At 40.2% G+C, this 15850-nt stretch overlaps 2 protein-coding genes across 3 annotated transcripts; both read right to left on the reverse strand.

The window, feature by feature from the left end:
- Window positions 1-1521: 1521 nt before the first annotated feature.
- On the reverse strand, window positions 1522-6036 carry LOC120572863 (hemicentin-2-like). Its single transcript, XM_039822371.1, has 5 exons — window positions 5932-6036; window positions 2911-3174; window positions 2589-2831; window positions 2334-2516; window positions 1522-2205 (listed from the first exon to the last, which is right to left on the reverse strand). The coding sequence occupies exons 2-5, from the start codon at window positions 3140-3142 to the stop codon at window positions 2096-2098; spliced, it is 768 nt and encodes a 255-aa protein (XP_039678305.1). The 5' UTR covers window positions 3143-3174; window positions 5932-6036; the 3' UTR covers window positions 1522-2095.
- Window positions 6037-8879: 2843 nt separating this feature from the next.
- On the reverse strand, window positions 8880-11063 carry LOC120572901 (Fc receptor-like protein 5). 2 transcript variants are annotated; one of them, XM_039822419.1, is made up of 4 exons: window positions 10328-10432; window positions 10045-10080; window positions 9447-9710; window positions 8880-9367 (listed from the first exon to the last, which is right to left on the reverse strand). In XM_039822419.1, the coding sequence occupies exons 1-4, from the start codon at window positions 10356-10358 to the stop codon at window positions 9072-9074; spliced, it is 627 nt and encodes a 208-aa protein (XP_039678353.1). In that variant the 5' UTR covers window positions 10359-10432; the 3' UTR covers window positions 8880-9071. The 2 variants fall into 2 exon arrangements, 1 of the variants encoding a protein (XP_039678353.1); XR_005641508.1 differs by lacking the exons at window positions 8880-9367; window positions 10328-10432 and adding an exon at window positions 10700-11063 and having other exon boundaries at window positions 9657-9710.
- Between the last annotated feature and the right edge of the window lie 4787 nt (window positions 11064-15850).

Raw genomic sequence — 15850 nt, forward strand, 5'->3', positions numbered from 1 at the left:
ACAGTTCATTTTTTGATTATGATTGTGACTATTACCCCATCTTATCAAAACGCAGCCATTTGAACATTTTAAAATTTTCACTTTATTTCATGTTTTAGTTTATCTTCTGTTAGCAACGCTAGCCACGTTTAGCAACACCCGTTTGAAACAAGTCATTCAATATTGCACTCACAACAAGACCGATTCCCATACCCACAGGCAATGATATGGACGCAGTAAGGTACTGCAGTTATACGATTGAAATCGACATTTTAACAACCAAAGCGGTCCAAAAACAATGAAAACAATTCATACTTCAACGTCTGTCTTTCTTGTCAAAACTCTGACTCGGATGAATAATCCAGTGCAGCATTAGTTCTGCTGTAGTACCTGATCGCTAAGAATGCTGGGATACCGGTTGGACGTCAAACACGGTGAAAAGTAAAGCCGCCGCCTTCTGCTACGTGCTAATCTGTCTCACATCTTTATAGGAAGACATCACACAAAGATAATAAGTGTGCTGGTTAAATAAAATAAATATACTTATGTAATGTAATATTATAATGAATAGAAACATGATGGAAGGTGATCACTTACTTACAGAATAATGTGCCTAAAACTAAACAAATTTTATATGCTAATTGTTTTATTTATGTATGGTATTTTATTGTGTAACCTCTCAGTTGAAGGTTAATAGGAAGTTACAGTAAACATAGGTGTGTTTGGTTTGGTCTGTGTTGTGGTTGACTAAAGTGAGACGTTCAGTGCCGTCTGGGTTCCAGTATTGGAAGTCTCTATTTTACAGCCAACCCTGAGTCTAGACAATATAAGAAACCCTCGGTTACATTTATATTGTATTCAGTGCACATTGTTTTCTTTTTCCACTGACTGGAGTGTCACTTGTAAACATCAGGTTCCTCCCATTACACCAGGGCTCCATCTTGTGGCGTCTTGTGAAAAGGACAGGTTTTATATTGGCAGTGTCTCTGTGTTAGTTCCAAGGTTACAAGTTCATGAAAGGACACCTGAGCTCCTGGCTTCACTACGTTCTTTTTCTCAGTTAAACTTATACTGTAGCTGTGAGTAAATCGTTGTATGAATGCAGATATTAAAGGTTGTTTCAGAGCAAAGTCAAGTAATAGTTGTGAATGTTAATGTTTAAACACTTAAACAGTGGGCATGGATTACTGAACAGGTCTACTGGGGAAAGGCCCAGGGGCCCAAAATGTCAGGGGCCTCCTGGGCCTTCACCTGCAAAATGTCACTCAACAAGGTGCCGACCAACCAAGATATAAAAGAGAGTTCTAATAAACAGTATATTCACACAGCTTCCACTACTGTTGATGCTCGGAGCAGCCATGTTGAATTGTGATGTCGGAGTTGATGAGGTTCTTCTCTTGGTATGGATCAACAGCAGTTGCCAGTAAAAGCCTCCTCCTTTCTCTTTATATACGACTATGTCACATGTCAGCTACAATGAAACAGGGTGCTGGATATGAGAGAAGTGAAGTTATGATCACATTGGAACAAAGCACAGAGAGAAAAGATGCTCATCATTTTAATATATTTGATCTGAAGAGATTGAAAACTTGACATTTAAAGAGACATGACCAACAACAACACGACTTACAGCAGAATCTGAACAACTATCTGCTACTAAAGTCCAGTTCAGAGCAACGTTTGCAACGAGAAAATAACCTTTACTTCTGAAGTGGCCCGTTTCAGCTCGACTAAAACAAGCTGATGGTGTCGCTGCGACTCAGCTGGTTACGTTTTCAGAGGCTGGTTTTGTAACAGTCAAATCAGCTGCAAACTATAGAAATGAAATGATCAAACTGTCAGCGGAATTTTAGACAGGAGCTCAACGAGGATACACCATCTCATCTCATTGGTGTAAACTAACAGGTTTCAAAACGCTGCAGACTGAAGCATTACAAGAAGCTGCAAGTTAAAAATAGTTTGATCACAAATCTTTGGACTGAACTGGTCTTAGGTTAACATCCTCCATCTACAGGTCAAACTAAAACATGTGGAGATCCACAGGGAAGCTTTCTGAGGCTGCCACTCTTTCTGATTCATGAGGACTTGAAACATTTGAGCTTCTTTTCAGATCAGTTCAGAAGTGATGCTCCGTGGTGACAGCAGTGATGACATCATAGTCTTCATCCAATCCCTCCTCAGCCTGTCTGGGTGGGGTCATCACCACAGAGATGGGCAGGTCATTTCCTACAGTTAGAACAGGTTTGAAAGAAAATGTAGATAATTGATCAGATGTTAACTATCAACACCAGAGTGGTGGTGTGAGATTGATTGATTAATCGATCGTAAGGTCAGTGAAAGATTCAGAGTGTTACCTGTGGCCCTGTGTCGATATAAAGACACCATGATGAAAGTGGAGATGCAGTACGGACAGAACACCACCAGGTGGATGACCAGTCTGATCACAAGGTGGAGGGGGTCTGAGGCTGGGGGTGGAGCTGAGGTTGTTTCAGGGGCCGGTGGCGAACTCGTAGGAGGGCTTGTGGTCTTTGGTTTCTCTGTAGAGAGAATCAGCTGTCAGGTGAATATCTGGATGAATGAACTCCTGAAATCAAAGGTAAGCTCCTCACCTGTGACAGAGACCCAGCTGGGTGGAGACTCTCCAACACTGCTGATGAGACACTTGTAGAGGCCTTCATCAGACCTGGAAACATGGTGGATGGTCATGTGACCTGCAGGCTCAGTCCTGATGAAGGAACCATCTTTATAGAAACCAGCTGGGAGGTTGGAGGACGTCTTTGTTTTACAGGTCAGAGTGAGGTCTTCTCCCTCCATCACAGGGAGGACAGGACTCTGCAGGATCACTGGTCCACCTCAACACAGAGACAAACTACAGCATGTCATCCATTCACACACAGCTTCATCAATACTGACTCCACAGTCTGATCTTACCAGTGACAGTGATGGTGATGCTGTTACTGGTTGCTCCCTCTCTGGACTCACACCAGTAAACTCCACTGTCCAAAGGGACCATGTAGCTGATGTTACAGGAAGAACCAGCAGGATTTCCCCAGCCATCTCCACACTGAGTCCTGGTTTCTTTGGTTGTGTTCCTCCTCAGAGTCCATCCAGCAGAGCTGTTGTCCTCCTCACAGCTCAGAGAGACAGACTGTCCTTCAAACATCTGAGAGCTGCTGGGACTCACAGTCAGAGAGGCTGGAGGGAGAAGAATGTGTTGTGGTTTTTCACCAGTTTAAAGAGAAATGGGCTGCTGAGATTTAGAACAAACCAAAACTTAGAACTTCTAGTTTGATGAAAAATTTGTTTGGTATTGAGAAATTTGTAAAATATAATCTGTCCAAGGTGAACAGATGTGTGTGTACTCAGTTCAGGTCTGGAATACTCCCTCTCCATATTGAAACAGGACATTGGTCGGGCACCAGTGAGGAAGACAGACTGTTATTTATATGATCTCAATGAAATCGAAAATGTAGTTCATTTTGCTTTGTATTGTCCATATTATCATGATTTAAGATTGCAATTATTTAACAAAGTTAAAGTAAAAGAGATGAGGCAGGATATACACTACCGGTCAAAAGTTTTAGAACACCCCAATTTTTCCAGGTTTTTATTGAAATTCATGCAGTTCAATGTCTTATTGTACTCTGAAATTAAAGAATAGAACAAATGAACAATTTAAGTTAAAACATAAATCATGGAATCAATTCATAAACCAAAATGTATTCTAATTATTTTACTCATCAAAGTAGCCCCCTTTGGCAGATATAACAGCTGAACACACTCGTGGCATTCTTTCTACAATGGAAATCAGATATTCTTCAGAAAGTTCTTCCCAACTCTGTTGCAGAAGTTCCCATAAATGTGTGGCACTCGTAGGTTGCTTTGATTTCACTTTTCATCCCAAACCAGCTCAGTGGGGTTTAAGTCTGGTGACTGTGCTGGCCACTCCATGTTTTTAAGCTTACCATCTTGTTCTTTTTGGCTAAGGTAGTTCTGGCATAGCTTGGACTTATGTTTTGGGTCATTATCTTGCTGTAGGATGAACCCCTGACCAGCTGGACCCGTACCAGAGGGTACTGCATGGCACTGCAAAATGCTGTGGTAGCCGTTTTGGTTAAGGGTGCCTTTCACTCTGTACAACCGACCCTGGATCCAGCAAAACAGCCCCAGACCATCACGCTTCCTCCTCCATGTTTGACAGTTGATTTCAGACACTGAGGAACCATCCTTTTGCCTAAACGACGGCATACAAAAAATCCTGCGTGATGAACCGAAGATTTCAATCAGATTCATCAGTCCATAACACCTTCTTCCAGTCTTCAGTAGTCCATTGGCAGTGTTTATTGGCCCAGGCAAGCCTCTTTTTCTTATTCTGACGTCTTAGCAATGGCTTTCTTGCTGCAACTCGACCTATCAAACCTGCAGCTCAAAGTTTTCTCTTTACAGTTGAAACTGAGACTTGCTTATTACGACCACTATTAAGCTGTGCTTGAAGCTATTGTACTGTGAGCCGCCTATCACGCAAGCTGTTGACTCTCAGAAACTTGTCTTCTGATTCTGTTGTGGCTTTGGGTCTGCCAGACCTCTTCCTGTCAGAGTTTCCCCCAGTTTCTAAGTGCCTTTTGATGGTGAAGAATACTGTACTCACTGACACCTTGACTTTCTTCACAATTTCTCTGTAGGAAAGACCAACATTCTTAAGTGTTATGATGGTCTGTCTCTCTTCCATTGTTATTTGCCTTTTCCCACCATTTTTATAGCAACACACTACTTTCTGCAGTACAATACTGTTCAAATAATGCTCACGAGGGTACGGTACCACAGTGTGTTCCAACAATACTTTTATACAAACAGAGGGGGTTGTAAGTAATTAAAACAAGTGTGAACACCTGTGGGAATTGGTTGCACCAACTTTCAAAGGTTGATACACCTCCATTGCTGCAGAACAGCTTTACGTTGTTTACCCATTTGTTGTTCCCTGAAAAAGGCCTTTGTGTAAAATACTGAAATGTACATTATTTTTCAGTTTTGGGTAACCTTACTTTTCTTTTTTAACCTCAGACAGTTCACCACTTACCTTTGTACCATTTCAAGCTATTCATTGGACTTCAACTCCTAAAACTTAAAAAAAACTTTTGACTGGTAGTGTACATCTGTAAAAACTTTTTAGAACAAGGGTGGGCTAAAAGGAATGTATGAAATGTCTAGTTGACAATGAATGGGGTTACACTATTGTGTTGTAGCTGCTGTAATATGTTTTCTTCATTCTTTATTTTGTGCAGAGTAGAGTATGTTGTGTGGCCATTGGACCGGAAGCTGTGAATGAAATGACTTTTATATCGGGGTCATGTCATTCCGTGTGAGTGAGCCACACGTGGCATGACACGTTAATAAAAATATATATATATATATCATATCAAAGCTACTGTGACAAACTGTGACTGGGCCTCTGATACTTCACAAGAATTATCTGGGAAACTCAAGGAATCAGCTGATTTCTTTACACATGCAATAATTTATCTAAGCTGGGAAACCTTCCTTCATGTTTGCTCCCAGGACGCTCCAATATCTTAACCTCATTGTTTGTGATGTTTTTCATCTTTACCTTTCTCGTATTCTACTTTTTCTCAGAACAAGTATCTCTACATTGAAGCCACTCAGAGTTTCAAAGGGATGTGGTTAACCATATCTGTTATTCTGGGGGAGTTTCTGTGTGTGAAGGAGTGGGTACGAGCCAGCGGATGTAGATGTAGATGAGATGTATCGTTCATATGTAGGTTTGATGAAAACCAAACTTTTAACACACACTTTGACAACTTGTTCTATGCATGCTTTGATAAATGAGGCATCTGGCTTCTAAATAATAAACTACTGAAAGATCTCAACTTGAACACTCACAATTGCCCTCTACACATTCTAAAATTACTCTAAACAAGAAAACAGTGTACTGACCTTGGTTTGTTGGGCAGCTCAGCAGTGAGGTCAGAACTGAAGAGATAAGACACTTTGGTTAGTTGGAGTTTGGTTTGGTTCAAAATTTAAATAATAAATGAAAAGAACACAATTTAAAACAGGCTTTAAATCATTTACACAATCTTTCAAAATGACATTATCATAATTGTAAACTGTAAAAACCAGACTATAGATATATCAGTTTTCCTTTCATCTTGTATTTTTTTCTAGGTATAGACTGATTATTGAGACATTTTTTTGGCAGTTTGCAGATGATCTGTATCAGGGTTTTATTTGCCTGATAACCGATAAAGTTAATGAATTAAAAAAGTGTTCTACTTTTTCTCCGCTACAGCTCTGTCTGTCCCTCTGCTTCGGATTCCTCTGAGGACAAAAGACATACTGGCACATCAAAATGATGTTTGACAATCCAATCCTATCCATTTTATTTATATAGCACATTTAAAAAACAAAGGTTTACAAAGTGCTGAACAACATAGAAACACATAAAACACATAGAATACATAAAACATAAGACCATACAGTTCTCATACTGGGTTAAAAGCCAGGGAATACAAGTGAGTTTTAAAGTGATGGTTCGGAGTAATTTCACCCTAGGGTCCTTTGCACCATAACCTCGAGCCAAACACCCCCCGAGAAGCTTTTTTCAGCTGGGTCTAACATTGGGCGAGTTAGCGTAGCAGCGTTATCAGCTGAATAGCTTAGCGCAGGGGCTAATGGACCCACGTTTGTATCTCGTAAATGACCCCACTAATAATGCCCGAAATGATACCAAACTTCTACACTGGTATATATAGGTTATGCACTCATAAAACGATGGATTGGAAAGTTTGTAAGTACACCAGAAGTTTATAAACACTTGCCTGCTCTCTTCTGCTCTCTGTTGCTGCAGCTCCTGCTGCTGCTACCTGCAGTTAGACAAGTGCTTAGGGATCATCTACAAATTACTACACCGAAAAGAGATACAACAAAAATATTTATTAATTTAATGATTAAATAAGGAAATGTCTCCAAACTTACCTCAGTTATTACTTGTCTCCTGCTAGTTATACTACAGCACTTATTTAAAAAAAAAAAGTTAAATTAAAAAATATTTTTGTTGCATCTCTTTTCGGGGTAGTAATTTGTAGAAAGCCCTAAGCACTCGTCTTACTGCCGGCAGCAACAACAACAGCAGAGAGCAGAGGCCAGCAGGAAAGTGTTCATAAACTTCTGGTGTACCCCACCGCCTTCTAATACATGAAATATTTGTTACTACTATAGGACGTTGTATGGTATCATTTCCGGCATTATTAGTGGGGTCATTTACCAGATACAAACGTGGCGATCCCTCGCGCTCAGCTCTATTCAGCTGATAACGCATTCTCACTATCCTCGCCAAATTTTAAAGAGGTGTTTTGTCGAGGTCATGGTGCAAAGGACCATAGGGTGAAATTACTCTGAACCATCACTTTAAGACGGGATTTAAAAGAGTCGAGTGTCGGGGCCAATTTGACCTGTGGAGGTAGCTCATTCCACAGTTTAGGCGCTGCAGCTGAAAAAGCGCGGTCACCCCTGGTTTTTAACCTGGTTTTTGGAGCAGCCAGCCAAACACTCTTACTCAAAAATCATTGGGCCTCATTCACCATCCGTTCTTACGAAGAAATGTTTTCTTAAACCCCACTTACGCACTTTTTTTTAGAAGATTCTGACATTCACTAATGTTTTCTTAACTTGGATTTGTTCTTAGCTAAGAACAAAATCTACGAACACTGAAGAGCACTCTTACGCACATTTGAGTGATGACAGTTTGCTCCAAATAATTGGTTACTGCATTTTATTTAATTCTACAGTCGTTTAGAATGTTAGTATTGTACTGTAATGTGTTTCTGATCATTTGTTGAAAAAAAAGTAGTAGTAGTATGCAAAGAAACACGAACACTGCAATTTACATCAGCAATTAAACTGATTAAATCCAGCGTTATTTGGTGATTGATCGCGCTATTTATAGAGCCAAAAGACAGTGGTGGAATGTAACTTAAGAACAAATACTTTGTTACTGTACTTAAGTACATTTTTCACATATCTGTACTTTACTTAAGTAGAATCAATAGTGCAAACTTTTGACTTTTACTTCGTTATATTTTGCAGCATTTATCTATACTTCCTACTCCACTACATTTCTACAACGTTGCGTTACATTTTCTGATCAGTTTCCCCACCTGCCGAAACGTCTTCCTGACCATCACACGTTTGTATCACCAGTGAAGTTTGGTTGCCATAGATACAGTATATATGGGGCACCGCTGATTCTTCATCGGCTTCCAAGACGGCTCCGGTGCTCCAGAGCCCGGGAGCAGCACCTCTGACCCTCGGTAATACAGCCTCCGGTAAAAGTGAAAATGATAATGTTTGTTTTTTATTATTCCTGTTTTTAAATCATAGTTGCCATCTATCTCTCTCCACAGCGTTGTTCACTTCTTCGCGTTCATATCTTATTTAAATATTTGGCTGGACCTCTTCAAATCGCCTCCCCATGTCCGCTGCTTCACACACTTTATTTGCTTACTTGCATGGTTAAAGAAAATAAAATACATCCATGAATAAAACCAACCGCATTCTGATTCTAACAACACACTACTACTTTTACTAAAGTAAATATGTCTCTGGTTATTTGTACTTTTACTTGTTTATTTATTTGTACTGAGATTCAGTACTTCCTCCACCAATGGAATGTACAAGTCATCTGCAACTCTGACAATCATCTCTTGAAGGCAGTCTCCCGCTTCCCAGGAGGTGCACAGGAAGTGTCATGTCCTTATATGGGAATTTGCGGGGTGTTTTCTTATGCTAATTAGGAACGACTGGCACGCGCTTTGAAATACGAAGACGTGGGATTCATCGATCCTAAGAACACAAGTGCGAACAATTCTTTTGTTTAAGGACACGTCATGAATCCGACGTAGACTTTTCGAACATATTTAAGAGAAAGCTTAGGATGATATTGGTGAAAGAGGCCCAATATTACAAAATTGAATTTAGTCTGAACACAAGATGGAGTCTGAGGTTGTTTCAGGGGCCAGTAGCGAACTTGGAGGTGGGCCTGTGTTCTTTGGTTTCTCTGTAGAGAGAATCAGCTGTCAGGTGAATATCTGGATGAATGAACTCCTGAAATCAAAGGTAACCTCCTCTCCTGTGACAGAGACCCAGCTGGGTGGAGACTCTCCAACACTGCTGATGTTGCACTTGTAGAGGCCTTCATCAGACCTGGAAACATGGTGGATGGTCATGTGACCTGCAGGCTCAGTCCTGATGAAGGAGCCATCTTTATAGAAACCAGCTGGGAGGTTGGAGGACGTCTTTGTTTTACAGGTCAGAGTGAGGTCTTCTCCCTCCATCACAGGGAGGACAGGACTCTGCAGGATCACTGGTCCATCTCAACACAGAGACAAACTACAGCATGTCATCCATTCACACACAGCTTCATCAATACTGACTCCACAGTCTGATCTTACCAGGGACAGTGATGGTGATGCTGTTACTGGTTGCTCCCTCTCTGGACTCACACCAGTAAACTCCACTGTGTCGTGTAAGCATAAAGCTGATATTACAGGAAGAACCAGCAGGTCTTCCCCAGTCATCTCCACACTGAGTCACAGTTTTATCACTTGTGTTCCTCCTCAGAGTCCATCCAGCAGAGCTGTCGTCCTCCTCACAGCTCAGAGAGACAGACTCACCTCTAAACAGCTGAGAGCTGCTGGGACTCACAGTCAGAGAGGCTGGAGGGAGGAGGGTTTGGTGGTTAAAAAACTAATTGATGATCTTTTACATTTTCACATAATGTTTTCATCTTTCTTGTTTTCTACCTTAATATAAAACAAGTATCTCTACACTTAACCTACTCAGACTTTCAACCAGTTCGGATGTGGTTAACCATCTTTGTATTCTGGGGGAGTTTCTGTGCACAGTGCACCATCTTTTTTGTTAAAGACGCCCCAGCACCAGTTTTTTCAACTCATGCTGCTCCTGAATAACGCAAGGGCAAACTGCCCCACGCCACTTAAACACGCCTAGGGTGTAACTGTTCTATCTTGAAAAAATAACTTTACTGACCTTGGTTTGTTGTGCAGCTCAGCAGTGAGATCAGAACTGAAGAGAAATAAACCTTGGGTTAGTTTGACTTGGTGATACAAGACATTCAAAGTTTAAATAATAAATGAAAAGAGCACTAAAAACTGGCAGCAAAAGTATTTACACAACCTTTCAAAATTACTTGCATAAACTCATTTTATTGATACGTTCAGGAGCATTATTAAGACAATTGCTGTAAAAAAAACATAATTTTTTATCTTGTATTTCTTTCAACAGTTTTTAAAAACTCACCCAGTTTACTTACAGAGCAGCCACAGTAGAGATGTTTCCTCCATCCTGACACTTTGACACCTGACTTATTGAAATGTGTCATAAAGTAACCCCCGACCCCCCCCCCCCTTCCTCTGTGACTGTGGCCCAGCGTTGTGGTTTCCTCTCCACACAGTTTGAGAAAAAGTTTTTTATTTTCGTTGCAATAAAGCAGATAAAATTATTTTTAAATTAAGTTTTAAAACAAGGCACTAAAGCACAACATGAAGTGAAGATAGACGAAAAACTAAATGTTGAGAGGGAAAATAAGCAACGACCCACACCTGAATGTAAAAGAACATGAATACGATTCAACACGTGTGTGTGCGTGTGTGGTCATTGTTTTAATTCCTGAGGTGAACGTTACCTTTTCACATACAAGATACACAATGTTGATGATGATTTTCAAGCTGTATCTTCCTGTAGATGGCCGCGGTTTAGTTGAGAGGAAGTGAACAGGGGGTGGTTTGTACCTGCGTCTCTGACAGCTCGCCTTTGTTTCACCACGGAAATGTGGTCAGAAAGAGACTCAAAGAAAGACACTGTGTAGCTGCACGCTATCAAACTCCACATCAAGAATCAATCAGGTCTGCATTAAGCAGTTAGTGTTCACCTGAGTGTGTGCAGGTTTACGTGGAGCTCTGTCTCCTAAAATGCACCAATAAGCTCGGCAGCTAACAAACAACACAACTATTCCAACGCCAGCCACAGATCACAGTCAAACAACAAGACTTTTGGTTCGTTTTGGTTCCTCAGAGTCCGGGTTTTTCAGATTAAAGTTTAAAATGATAGAACGCCGCCACCTGGAGGTCAGGAGGGAGACAACAGATCCACATTCAGTTCATTAATCAGTTAGTGGTGGACTGGAACTGAGGACATTTACTCAAGTACTGGACTTTACTTGAGTATTTTCCTCACTACATCTCAGAGGGAAATATTGGTCTTTTTACTCCACTACATTTATCTGACAGCTTTAGTTCTGCTGATTCAGGAGCAAAGTATTGTTCACATTCTTTATTCTTCTAATTTCTTTGGACGCCTCTAACTTCTGCATACTTTCAGCTACAAAAACATTCAAATATCAAAATATAAGCACATGATGGGTCAACTGTTTTCTGCTATTTATAATTTTTTAAATAATATGTTTTTTTACATTTTTATTTAACATTAGGGACTGATCGTTATTTAATTAAGGGGCCCCCTGGAGGAGTTTTGGGATCTTTAGTCAAAACAGACTTGACCCTCCCTTTGCCAGCAATACATTTTCTATGACCCTCCAAAAGGACTGGGAAAATACACATGATCCTCCCCACCATTCTATTGATGTCTTCTGTACTGGTTTGTACTTGGCAAACATGTGCAGCCCATTGTTTTTATACAGCCATGACATACATGAGTTAACCTCTGCTTTCTCATTTTATACATCCCACTCCTCTGTTATGATGTGGTGGCCATTTCAGTAGATTTACTCACTAACATTGTTGTGGAAACACAATAAGCATGGAAACTAAATGCACACTTCCTGCATTGCTGCATTACTTCAAATACCGAGTTACTCCTCTAGTAAGCTATTCACACGAAATAAAAGATTAAAAACATTGAGACCATTCAACAAAGCACACTGGGTAATTTCAAATCACCGGGACCGAAAGGATATTTGAAGAGTATGCTACGTATTGGCGCCAGAAATCACATTCGATCTAGAATCTTTGCTAGTGCCCTCTAGAGGCATAGGTGGGGTTTGACATTCAGCCAGAGGAGGCAAAAAAAGCTGAGACCTGGCCTACCACTTGGGGAACACAGCACAAGCACATACTGACAAAACAAACATAACAAATAAAAATATATGTTTATTCTTAAAGCAGATTAGAATTACATTGTAAAAATTTAACAATACAATTATAATTATAATACAATTGCGGCATGGCTGTCTTGGATACACAATAGACAGATGGTGGCGTAATGCCCCGACACTTAAATTCAACTAAAATGTAACAGTCAAAAATCAGTGTTGGACCTACAGTCTGTTGAGATGTCTCTCCAAACGCAGAAACGAAGCGCAATCACACCATAAATCCCATAAAACGTTAAGGCGAGTTAAGAAAAAAGATCCGTATTTAGCAGTAATCCAATGACACAAAAAAAAGTAATCCACAGTGATCAGTAGATCCACAAAAAGAGTCACGGTGTATCCAGCTCAACAGGTGAACGAGGCCTCTCCACTTCGCTGTTTAAACAAAGTGGAATAATCGTAGAAAAGTCCAAATCTACACAAAACGCGCTATTAAATTGACATCAAATGTATACACATGGCATTTAGGAAACCTTTATTGCAACGTCGGCACAGCAAGGTGTCCAGACTAGTGCAACAGTAATTTTCATTTTTGGGTCTTGCTGCTCCCATCGTCAGCCAGGTAATATTTGTTTACTAAATCAGTATAAGAAATCAGACGTATTACCTTCCACCATTTCGTTGTATTGTGGATTTTAAAATATTTATAAAATATCTGGTCATGGCAGACGCAATTATTACACTCATTTTTTAAACAATGCAATTACCCGTTTCTGCCCCCCTGGCAGTGCTCGCCCTGGCAGTGCTCCCCCTGCCCCCCAGCAAACTCCTTGTATGGGTCAACCCATCTGCTTGGGATAGGGGGCAGAGACAGAAAGCTAAATGGACAAATATGCACCAAACAAGCCACTTTGAAATGTTGCAGTTTTCATGAATAGGCTACACAAGTTGGGTGACACCCCCTCCCAGACTAAAAAATGTTGGTTGACTTACGCTGTATTACTTCCTTTAACTGTGTGTTGCAAGAGTTGATTGCAATATATGATCTCAAAGCTAGATGGGAGAAATTCCTACACATTGGACCTTTAAGCTATAGCAATTTAGCTTTTCAGCATTCACAAGCATTTTCATGGTGCTCTTTGGATGCTTTTATATAGGCCTTAGTGGTCCCCTAATACTGTATCTGAAGTCTCTTTTATATAGACCTTAGTGGTCCCCTAATACTGTATCTGAAGTCTCTTTTATATAGGCCTTAGTGGTCCCCTAATACTGTATCTGAAGTCTCTTTTATATAGACCTTAGTTGTCCCCTAATACTGTATCTGAAGTCTCTTTTATATAGACCTTAGTGGTCCCCTAATACTGTATCTGAAGTCTCTTTTATATAGACCTTAGTGGTCCCCTAATACTGTATCTGAAGTCTCTTTTATATAGGCCTTAGTGTTCCCCTAATATTGTATCTGAAGTCTCTTTTATATAGACCTTAGTGGTCCCCTAATACTGTATCTGAAGTCTCTTTTATATAGACCTTAGTGGTCCCCTAATACTGTATCTGAAGTCTCTTTTATATAGACCTTAGTGGTCCCCTAATACTGTATCTGAAGTCTCTTTTATATAGGCCTTAGTGTTCCCCTAATATTGTATCTGAAGTCTCTTTTATATAGGCCTTAGTGTTCCCCTAATATTGTATCTGAAGTCTCTTTTATATAGACCTTAGTGGTCCCCTAATACTGTATCTGAAGTCTCTTTTATATAGACCTTAGTGGTCCCCTAATACTGTATCTGAAGTCTCTTTTATATAGACCTTAGTGGTCCCCTAATACTGTATCTGAAGTCTCTTTTATATAGGCCTTAGTGTTCCCCTAATATTGTATCTGAAGTCTCTTTTATATAGACCTTAGTGGTCCCCTAATACTGTATCTGAAGTCTCTTTTATATAGATCTTAGTGGTCCCCTAATACTGTATCTGAAGTCTCTTTCCCAAAATTTAGCCTTGGTGCAGAATTACAGCCACTAGAGCCAGTCCCACAATGAGATTTCCTTAGGATGTACCATTTCTGTGTCTGAAGCTATTGAGGAGGAGAGAGGGGGGGCAAGGTGGAGGGTGGGGGTGTGGTCTTGACCAACTGCCACTTTGCTTGTTTGAAAGCCATGATGTCTCTCTCTCTCTCTCATGGGTGGGCCAAATTCTCTGGGCGGGCAAAGCAGAGAAAGGGGAGGTAACCTTGCTCCTTATGACCTCATAAGGAGAAGATTCCAGATTGGTCCATCTGAGCTTTCATTTTCTGAAAGGCAGAGCAGGATACCCAGGGCTCGGTTTACACCTATCACCATTTCTAACCACTGGGGGACCATAGGGAACGTATATTAATGTTAAAAAAAACCTCATAAAGTGAAATTTTCATACCATGGGACCTTTAATTAGAGGTCAGAGCAAATTAATAAAATTAATGATTATACATGGGTTAAAAATGCGAGAATTAGCCAAAAGCTCGCAAAACTTCCCCCTGAATACAACCAGCTGTTCTCATGTGTCTAATCCACTGAAGAAGCCTGTGGGATACATACAGTGTTGGGAAGGATACTTTCAAAACGTATTTCGTTACAGAATACATGCCCTCAAATGTAATTTGTAACGTATTCCGTTACGTTACTCAATCTGAGTAACATATTCTGAATACTTGGATTACTTCAGGATTACTTCCACATTGAATTGCGTTTTATAAGTGTAGGAATGCGACTATCACAGCTTACTAAACAGGCCTATAATGGTTGGTTCTTTTTATTTCAACTGGCTGAATGTGTACCTGAACAAGCAGATAGATTATTGTATTGGTAGTCCTGAACTGCATACTACAAAAATCTAACCGCGGTCTAAGCTACCACAAGCTAATTTTAGCTAACGTTAGCTAGCATGTCAAACGGGGTCTTTAAAGGCTCTGGAGCTAGTAAATCAGCACGTAGGAGGATGTAAAGTCACACGTCAACGTTGAAATAGCAAGGTCACCAGTAAAACTACAGCAGACGACTACCCTTGGCTAATTAAAAAATAGCTTACTTTAAGATGCTTCTTCAGGTTGGAGGTGGAGTAATTTGGACGCTGAAAGCAGGTTGGTTGCTGGCAAGTAGAGGTTGCATTGCACAGTTATATTCCATTCTCCCTGTTCGTTCTTTAATGTGAAATGCTGTTTGAATTTCCAAGATAGAAACTTATTCCTGCCCTAGCTCTGTCGTTCCGGTTCCGACTCCATTGTGACTGATCACGGAGCTAATTTTTTTGATTTCATATCGGGCTTCTGGAAAATGCGATAGAGTTGTCTTAATTTATTCAGAGTGAATAAACTCGTGAAACAGTATCGTCAGGTAATCCATTGATTTCAACAATGTAACTGTATTCTAAATACCAACTATTTAAATTGTAACTGTAACGGAATACAGTTACTCATAATTTGTATTCTGAATACGTAACGCCGTTACATGTATTCCGTTACTCCCCAACACTGGATACATATATATGGGAGCGATATGCTGACACGCCGGCCATTTCCTAACAAACATTGTGCCCCTCCTAATGCATGTGCGTCTATGGAGGAAGAAGGAATATCCACAATTAAAATAATCATTTCTTGCTGAATATCCAACTGATTTTCAAGCGGTTTACTACAAATGCCAGACATGTATTTATAATACAAGATACTTGGTTAAATTAAATGTATTTTTCTAAATA

This window comes from Perca fluviatilis, chromosome 14, assembly GCF_010015445.1.
Source record: "Perca fluviatilis chromosome 14, GENO_Pfluv_1.0, whole genome shotgun sequence".
In the NCBI taxonomy this organism is placed as follows: domain Eukaryota; kingdom Metazoa; phylum Chordata; class Actinopteri; order Perciformes; family Percidae; genus Perca; species Perca fluviatilis.